We start from the raw sequence: 10,000 nt of genomic DNA on the forward strand, positions 1-10,000 counted from the left end.
GAAAGTCAACTGTCACAGTTTTCCATCAGAGGAAAGAGAAAGTTAAAGTTATGTTTTTCACTACATTTTGGAATTTGTAAAATTTTGAATAAATAATACCTTTCTTCGTAATATGGATGTTCTGAATTTTTGTTTGTCAAGATATTTCAAAGTTTTTTTTTGTTTTGTTTTTTTAATTTAAAAAACAAAATGTGTTTCTTTTACACACATCAACAATTTCATTTGTGGAAGGGCACAATCGTTATCTGATTGTAGCTGAGGCCCTTTCCTCTAACTGCAAGGCGGTTTTCACGGTTGGAATCAGCGTTAAAAACACTGGAAAGAAAAATGACCAACGGAAATGGTTAAACCGATATCAGACTCATTTCCTGGTGGAGTGTCACCTGAACATATCTGTGACTGGTACTCCTGGGATAATACGTAGTGAATGTTCTTTCAACCCAGACTGTTTTTTTTCTGTTCAATGGTGCTCTCTGCTGTGTATTTACATGTAATCAAAGTATTGAATACTGTGCTCAGAAACGATGATAAAGCTCAATATAATCTTATTGTTCTTTCTTCATAGTTTGGTATTGACTTGCACTTGTTATGTACTGTGTTCATTTTTGTGTGACATAAATGTATTCCTTCTTCAACACATGCATATGTGTGCGTGGGTGTGCGCCAAGCTCTCTCTCTCTCTCACGCACACACACACACACGCGCGCGCGCGCGCGCAAACGTAAGCACGAACGCACATACACACACGCAAGCACACACACATACACATACATGCACACACACGCCCGCACCCATGCACATACAGAGAGAGCATCAATGTACACACACACACACACACACACACACACACACACACACACACACACACACACACACACACACACACACACACAGAGGGAAGGGGTGGGAGAGGGAGAGAGGGAGGGAGTAGTTAATATAAAAAATGCTTAAAATTAACAATATCACACTTGACAAGCACATCAATAGACAAACAATAGGAAACTAGACTGTCTAATGTGGATGAGGGGCTACAGGCAAGGCAAGGTAAGAACTATGTTTACGTGCTTGATGGAGGCATTGAAAGAACACATGCATACAACTTCCATACACCACATGCAAATAACAAAATAATAATAATAATAATAATAATAATAATAATAATGATGATGATGATGATAAAAGCCTAGTCATAAACAAAACTGGGAGCTAACTCTAGCAAACAAGCAATTTTCCCGAGAAAATGAATAATAACGCAAACAAGCATATACAAACCATCATTAGAAGGTTCATTTTCAATAGTTCTTGACTATTTCCCCCACATAAATAGACACAGTTGTATCAGAGAAAAAAATTGTTATGGAAAAGTCAAAGGATTTCAATTTCATCAGTACTTTCTTGTCAGAAAAAACACAACTATTTTCATGAAGTTTCGACAGGTTCTATATTATGTAGACAAACATTTATGTCTGATGTTGTCAAAAGGGATCACAGAAACAAACCATGAAACTTATCAGCAATGTGGTTTGTGAAACATTTTACACAGATTCTTTCATTTCTGGGCTAATTGTTTAAACGCTGTTTGATAACAAGCAGTGCATTACTGGTTATTTTAAACTGTACTAAATCAGTTACACAATTATTTGCTATCACTTTGAAATAAGTATCTTGACCAAAATCGTGAAATCAAATTAAAAAAAAAAAGAAAAAAAGAAAAAAAAAGAGGAATGCTCGAAGGTAAATAGCAAAGAAGAAGAATATTATCTTCTGTTCTCTAGAGTATAAGAAATTCACATACGTTCAAAGTTGATGCATTTGCTGTCAATCTCAGTGAAAAGTGTTGACACTTTTGCCAGGCCTTAGTAACAATCTGGGCGGACACAAGCAAAAATATGGACATACATTAACCTGGACTGACGCCAGTAAAACTTTGGGCATACTATGGGTGAATCTTTGGATTTGACACTGGTGACACTTTGGGTTGGCACTCGTGGAACTTTGAGATGTCATTCGTGACGCTGGTAAAACATTGTGCAGACACCGCCAGTACCTGGACAGGATTTGGTAAAAACATCGAACAGGCACTGTTAAAAACTTTGGGCAGAACTGGTAAACTTCCGAACAGACGCTGGTGAAATGTTAGGATGAACTGGGTAAAACTTTGAGCGGTCGCTTCCAGATATCTGGGGTTGACCTGCCAAAAGCTCTGGAGCTGACCAGACAAAAACTCTGGCGCTTGTCCGGAAAAAAACTTTGAGAAGAAATTGGACAAATTCTAGACAGATACTGGATAAACGGTTGGCCGACACTGGTAAACTTCTGGACTGAGATTTTTGAGAACCTGAATTGAACCTGAATTGACACACCCGTCATTCGCCATGCCGTAGAAGAAAAAAAAGAAAGCAGGAAATAACACACCTTTTATCCATTATGCAACTATTGCATAAAAAATGAAAAACAGAGAATAAGAGAGAGAGAGAAAGAAAGAAAGAGAGAGAGAGAAAGAAAGAAAGAAAGAAGGAAAGAAAGAAAGAAAGAAAAGACAAATGTGACTCCATGGTTAAGATGCACATGAAAGCCAGTGTGAACAAACAGTCCTTTCCAACTACTTCTGTCAACAACTGCTTCTTTTGCTGCATAACAGAAAAGCTGGGACATCTCCATTACAATGACAATAATCATTGTTGCCACATGTCTATTTCAATGACAATCATCCTTATTGCTACATCTCCCTTACAGTGACAATCATCCTTATTGCTACATCTCCCTTACAGTGACAATCATCCTTGTTGCTACATCTCCCTTACAGTGACAATCATCCTTGTTGCTAAATTTCCCTTACAGTGACAATCATCCTTATTGCTACATCTCCCTTACAGTGACAATCATCCTTATTGCTACATCTCCCTTACAGTGACAATCATCCTTGTTGCTCCCTTGTTGAGACCTCTGACGACAATAATTGCCTGAGATTCCACACGATGTTTTGTTCACGCAATGCCACTCTTCCTTGCCAATATTTGAAGGCATGGGAATCACCCTTATACTTTCTCTCACTTTGCGAGTGAGCATGGGATTACGACAACCCAGGCACGGTCACTTCCCTGCCACGTTTTCTCTCAACTGTGAGAAGTCGTTGGAAACCCCTCTATTTGCTTAATTCTGATGTTGAATTAAGGTTGGTACATTGTAAAGACCCATCTGAAAGTGAAATGCAATATCTGCGCCAACGCCATTACCATTGTCATGACCATCATTGCCATCGTCTCTCTCTTTTTCTTCTTTCTCTCTCTTTCTCTCATTTTTCTCTAAGATTTGCATGATGAAAAACTAAGAAGCCAACTCTAAAAAACAAAGGAAATAATTCTAAATGAATTAATAAATATTCAGATTAAAAAAAAAGAAGAAGAATAAACAAATGAATAAATAAATGAATGAATAAGGGGGCTAACTATTACATATGCGTGGGGCGTGGAATGCAACAAAATTAATGTGGTCGACCAATGTCTCTCACAACCTCATTTCATGGCCCAACCGCCAAAATTAAACCCGTCCAAGGCTTTCAACTACAAAAAAACGTAGCAGGTAACTGATTGAGTCGGTTTGGAGCAGGGTGTTCACATCTCTGCCAGAGATGACCATTCGAAACACGAAAACTGACAAACTACTCACTGCAAAATACAACTCAACGGGACTGAACTCTTGGTTTAAAAATAATTCCTCTCAACTCCACAAATTCAGAGCAACTCTAAAACGCCTTCGTCACACTAACGATAAAATCAACTAATGTGACAGCCAGCATCAATCATGGGCCAGCCGTTAGAGTTGGTATTAACGTTATACTGGCTTACATCATTAAGGTCAAGTTGACCAGGGCTGACGTCTTTGGTGGGCCAGCCCTCTTTTCCAATGTCAACACTGGCCAGGGGTGTGGCTTCTAGGACAGCAGCAAGGGTGTATAAGTAAGAGGGTGCAGCTCAGGGAATCACACAGTCCCTGGCTGCTGTTGCTGCTTGTCCTCGTCTCGTCTGCTGCCTGACTGCTGTACCGCCACGTGCTGACTGCTACTGCACTTCAAGGTGAGAGAGGGGAAGGAGTACAGGGGACATGGAATATTGGTTTTTGTCTGTTGTTTAGATAGAACAACAGATACTAGGGTAAGGTGTCATGCTAGGATACTGTCCAGTAGGAACACACACACACACACACACACACACACACACACACACACACACACACACACACACACACAATCCAGCCCAACCAAACCAAATGAATCACAAAGGAATGCAACGCAATACAACGTAACGCAGCGAAACATTCCCATGTATCCTGAGCTGTGCGTTGTGTCCTGCAGATGAAGACTCTGTTGCTCCTGTTCCTGACGGTAGCCTTCGTGCTGCTGGTACAGACGGAAGCCGCATGGAAAGGGAGGACGTGGCGCCGCATGAGGGTAGGTATTTGAATGATAATAATATTCATGATACTACAACTATTTTTTTTGTCCATGTACTGCTAGTACCAGCAATAATAATACTAACATGAATCAGGATACTACTACTACCACTGCTGCTGATACTACTATTATCATTGTAATGACTGTGTGGCATTTTTCAGTCCCTTGCAATTTTTTTTCTTCTTTGATGGCTGTTCTTGGCTCTCGTTTTGTGTGTGTGTGTGTGTGTGTGTGTGTGTGTGTGTGTGTGTGTGTGTGTGTGTGTGTGTGTGTGTGTGTGTGTGTGTGTTTTGTTGTTGTTGTTGTTGTTTTGTTTTGTTACGGGTAGATGTTATATTGTCATCATCGTCATTGTTATCATCATGGTCATGATTGTCACACACACACACACACACACACACACACACACACACACACACACACACACACACACACACACACATCTAATTATATTTCTTGTTGATCGTTAACCGAGAAGGTACAAAGACCTTGTAACTATTTCAACACCCCTCTTTTGTGAACTTTCCTTGCACAACAAGTGGAGGTGGATTAGAAGATACCCAGGCAAACGGAGTGCCGATGACGTGGACGCTCCATTGAGCCAGGACGACGACGACGCGATGCAGGCCAACGAAGCCATGGACCTGCTCAACAAACTGAGTCTGAGGTGTCCTGGATTCGGCACCGACACCAAAGTGGGGCTGAATAAGACGCTCGTGACTGACGCCTTCGACGCCGTGGACAGTCAGTGGCTTTTGTTGTTTTTCTGTTATCGTTTGTGGGCAGGTGCTTGGTGGTGGTAGTTAGTGATGGTGGTTGTTTGGTGGGAGATTGGTGGTGGTAGTGGGGGGAGGGGTGAAGAGGGGTGAGGGTGTATGAGGTCTCACCTCCTGCTGTAGAGGTTGGGTGAGGTTGGGCGGCTATACTTTATACCACGAATAGTTAACGTCAATGGTTCTCCGCTTACCACTAACTTCGACAAACTTTGGTAAAAAAAAAAAAAAAAATGTTCATAGCTGCTTCCTGGGTTGTTGTTGCTACTATTATTGACATGGTGCCGTTGCTATTGCTGCTGCTGATGATGATATTGATGATGATGATGATGATGATGATGACGATGATGGCGGTGGTGGTGGTCGTAGTGGTGGTAGTGATCGTGGAGGTGGTGATGAAGATTATGGTAAACGGTGACTGTCAGGATGTTAAACAGTGTCAGTGGAGATTACGGTCGGTAATTTTGTGTATGGTGGTGTTGATGTTTTTGCCTGTGACTGAGGTGTAGCAGTGATAAGATTCACACGAGTTCTTAATGTCACGGGGTCAGAAGTCAGTTTCAAGGTGTCAAACCGTGCTTGCGGACTAATCCATATGCGCTACAGGTATCAATCCCTTGACTGCTGCTAAATGCCTTTCAGCCGTATCGGTATAGCAGCCTATTTGTACACCAGTTCGTTTTTCCCGGGGGATGGGGAGGGGGGGGGGTAAATTTAGTCCAGTTAAAATCAATACATAGTCTGTCAAAGTGGATCCACCTCACGTTTGCTTCCGTTAAGATCCAATGCAGAGAAGGAGGGAGCGTGTGTGTTGGGCGGGGGTAAGAAAAGGTTAACTAAGAACGAACGCCCCAGCCCCCACCTCCCCCACCCTCCACCCGCTCCCCTTCCTTTTTCAATAGCTCGTGAAAACCCATAAATAGGTGGTGGGTCATTTCCAATCTTGACGAGCCACGAATTACCCCGCTGTCACTGAAGGCTGGCCCAGAATGACCCAGAGTTAAAACACAGCAGGGTGTGGTTTGAGGCTGTAATAACCGAGAAATACCAACTGCTGTTTTTGTGCAGAGGATAAAAACAACCAGCTGGAGGAGAAGGAACTGGACGAGTTTCAAGATGTTCTGGGTGAGTGATTCTTTGTGTGATGATGATGCTCTGGGTGAGTGATTGTGTGAGGATGGTGTTGTGGCTCAGTGCTCCTTTGTGTGATGATGATTGAGTGAGTGTCACCGTGGCGAAGTGGTTAGTGTCTCGGACTGCCGGCTGGGAGGACGCGGGTTCGATTCCCGGCGGTGGTGTTTTTTTTGTTTTGTTTTTTTTTTTCGGTCCGTGGCCGGCTCTTACCCAGAGTTGAGTGCTATGGGCTTAAATGGGAAGGCTGGGACCACACTGTCGAGTATCATCAGTTTCACGGATGCGTCTTTGGGTGTTTTTCTCTAATTTCCTGACTAGCACTGCAAGTGTCTGTAATTCTCAGGCCTGGTTGACGACGGGATATCATTATGACAGAAAGCGAAGAACACAGCCTTGTCACGTAGTCCCAAACCTGAATGGTCTTCCATAGCAGCATCGTTATTGATAATCGTTGTCATCCTCCGCCTTCTTCATCATCAGTATAAAAAAAAGTCCCAAATTATGTTGCCTTTCATGCCCTGCTTTCATGGTGACCTCAGTTTCGATGCCCCTCCACTTCCGTGCCTGGGGCGAGTCCTGTGAAGGTCTTCAGTGTCGACAGATTCATGGGGGACTCGTTGGAAGGACGTGCTGGTGGTATACACTCACTCAGTCTGGCTTCACGACTAAGCCATCATTGTCGTCAGTTGGAGGCTTAGTAGGTGGTGTCCTAAGTAAGCGAAATCAGAACAGGCACCACTGAACACCACAGAAGTAACTCAGCAGAAGTGCAGGATCTCCATTGGTGTGTGGCCCCCTGGCGACCTAACATCGATAGTTCCTGTGGACTGCTCTCTGCTTGGGCTGCGACAGACTGACCCGTGTATGGGGGATTCTGAATGACCGGCGTCGGTGTAATGACACTGAAACGGTGCAGATGATGGGGAAACACAAAAAGAAAACAAAAAAAGGAAAAAAAAAGTGTGAGTGAGTGGTCGATTGTGTGATGATGGAATGTGGGTGATTCGTTGTCTATGTGATGGTGACAGTCTGTGTGAGTGGTCCTTTTTGAGTGGTCCTACATGTGATGATGGCATCTTGGGTGAGGGGTACTGTGTTAGTGGTCTCTTGAGAGAGGTCCTGTGTCTGTGTGATCTCGGGAAGGTGGTTTGGTGTTGTAACACTTGAGTGGTCAGCACTTGGCAACTTATCGCGCGCACACACACACACACACACACACACACACACACACACACACACACAGACACACACACACACACACACACACACACACACACACACACACACACACACACACACACACACACACACACACACACATACACATACACACACACGCGCGCGCGGGCACACAGAAAGAGAGCAAGAGAAAGAGGGAGAGTGGATAGATCCAATGAGAGTGAGACAGTGTAGTAAGTAAGAAAGAAAAAGAAAGAAAGAAAGAATGAACACAAGGAAAAAACAACAACAAGAACACAGTAAAACGAAATAAGGACAGCGAAGGACGGTGTAAGATTTATATGAACCAAAAATGCTGTATTGCTGATGCCCCCTGTCTCTGCCCTTCCTTCCACAGATGCGTTTGAAGATTGTGGGGAGGGGAATGCCCACAAGGCAGGCTAGTCCTGCTTCTGCGGTCCACAGTCCTGGACACGAGAGCTGACGGAAGACCACAAGACACTGGGAAATATCTGACCTCGTCTTGATTCTCTTTTTGTAGCCTATAATTTAATTAAAGAGAGAGAGGGGAGAGAGGGAGATATATATAGAGAGTGAGTGGGAGGGGTTGTGGTGGGGAGAAAGTAAAGAAAAATATCATCCACCAGAAAATGAATCGAAAGCCAACTGTTGTAATTTTGCATCGGAGCAAGGAGAAGGCTCAAGTAATGCCAATCATTAAATTCTGATAGCGTTTTTTCACATAACATCGTTGTTCTGATCTTTGTAAACTCAGTATAACAATATCTTTAAAATAGTTTCAGTTTAAATTATGTTCCACAGCTACAATGGCAGATAGCTTTGCACTTTGAATCTGAGAGTCCTGAGTTCCAACCTGGTAAGGGCACCTGGTGGGTTAAGGGGGTAGGAAATACAACAAACGGAAGTGAAAAAACAGACAGTAGATTCATTTCCTGGTGGAGGCTCACCGGAACATCTCTGTGATTGGTTCTCCTCAGATAATACTCGCAGTAAATATCTCCTTGACCCAGACTGTTTTTGTCTTCGATAGTGTTCACTGCTGTGTATTTACATGTAACCAAAGTATTTATTGAAAATCGTGAGAAACGACAATAAAGCTTTATATAATATTCTTCTCAGACTGTTTTAAATTAAACTTGGTAAATATTGTTTTCACTTTTCTTGACATCAGTGTATTCTTTCCTCAATATATGCACACTTACGCACCCGCATGCACACATACACACACACGCGCGCGCGCGCGCATACACATTCACACACAAAAATGCAATCCCGCACATACACATGCACATGACGGACAAACGCGCGCATGCACACAGACACACAGACACAGACACAGACACACACAGACACAGACACACACACACACACACACACACACACACACACACACACACACACACACACACACACACACACACACACTTACGCAGAGAGACAGAGAGAGAGAGAGATGTAACTGATAAAATACTGTAACTCGAGAAACATCCCTCTGTCGAAGTTCAGACACGCAATCAAGCTTTATCAAGCCCATAAACAGACAAAAGCCATGCGAAACTAGATTGCTTCAGAGGGTTGGTGGGGTATGAAATGAAGCAGTGTCAAAGTCAGGGCAATTCACACACGTTCAAGCTTAACGCACTGGCTGACGAATCTCTCTGAAATCTGGCATTGGTTCTGGCAGGCACGCAGAAAAGTCTGGACAGACAATGGCAAAATCATTGGACAGACACTGACACAAATCTGAACAGATGTTGGCGAAAATCTGGTCAGACACAAGCAAAAAATACAGACATATTTTGGCATGGGCAAACACAACAAACGCTCGTAAACAATAGGCAGACACAAAGGCCTGAAACTTTCAGTGGACACTGGTAAACCTTTACACAGAAACTGGCAAAGCTCTGGCCTGGACGGATACTGGTAAAACTATGGGCCGACAGCGTTCGGTGGGTTATGGAAACAAGAATATACCCAGCATGCACACCCCCGAAAACGGAGTATGGCTGCGTACATGGCGGGGTAAATAAACAAAACGGTCATACACGTAAAATGTTATGTGTTACATGTTGTTGTTTTTTCTGAGTGTGTATATGTGCGTGCCTGAGATCTGATTGAATGATACAGGAAACGAATGATGAGCGCCCAATGGCAGCCGTCAGTAGGCTCTACCCAAGTAAGCAGCCTGTTGTGTAAATGACCCCGTGTTCGTAAAGCGCTTAGAGCTTGGTCTCCGACCGAGGATAGGCGCTATATAAGTATCCATATCAATCAATCAATCAATCAATATATATATATATATATATATATATATATATATGCAGACACTGGCAAAACCGCTAGGATTGACCTGTCAAAATGTTTGGGCTGACACTGGCAAAAACTGGGTGGACACCCGGAAGCATCAAGGCAGAGTGAAGTTATGGTCTGGTGGATATCA

At 43.2% G+C, this 10,000-nt stretch overlaps 3 protein-coding genes across 3 annotated transcripts in view; 2 read left to right on the forward strand and 1 right to left on the reverse strand.

Moving 5' to 3' along the window:
• Positions 1-533, forward strand: part of LOC143300976 (uncharacterized) — a 15,715-nt gene extending 15,182 nt beyond the window's left edge. Inside the window, exon 5 of the mRNA XM_076614940.1 lies at positions 1-533. This exon is cut by the window's left edge and continues 230 nt beyond it. The gene's annotated coding sequence lies outside the window, so the exon portion shown is untranslated.
• The window catches only part of LOC143300975 (uncharacterized), a 170,316-nt gene that overhangs the window by 7,374 nt on the left and 152,942 nt on the right, over positions 1-10,000 (reverse strand). The window lies entirely within an intron of this gene.
• LOC143301248 (uncharacterized) lies at positions 3,922-8,674 on the forward strand. Its single transcript, XM_076615387.1, has 5 exons — positions 3,922-4,076; positions 4,355-4,450; positions 4,993-5,197; positions 6,295-6,351; positions 7,937-8,674. Exons 2-5 carry the CDS (start codon positions 4,355-4,357, stop codon positions 7,981-7,983), a joined length of 405 nt encoding a protein of 134 aa, XP_076471502.1. The 5' UTR covers positions 3,922-4,076; the 3' UTR covers positions 7,984-8,674.

Source organism: Babylonia areolata, chromosome 27 (assembly GCF_041734735.1).
Source record: "Babylonia areolata isolate BAREFJ2019XMU chromosome 27, ASM4173473v1, whole genome shotgun sequence".
NCBI lineage: Eukaryota > Metazoa > Mollusca > Gastropoda > Neogastropoda > Buccinidae > Babylonia > Babylonia areolata.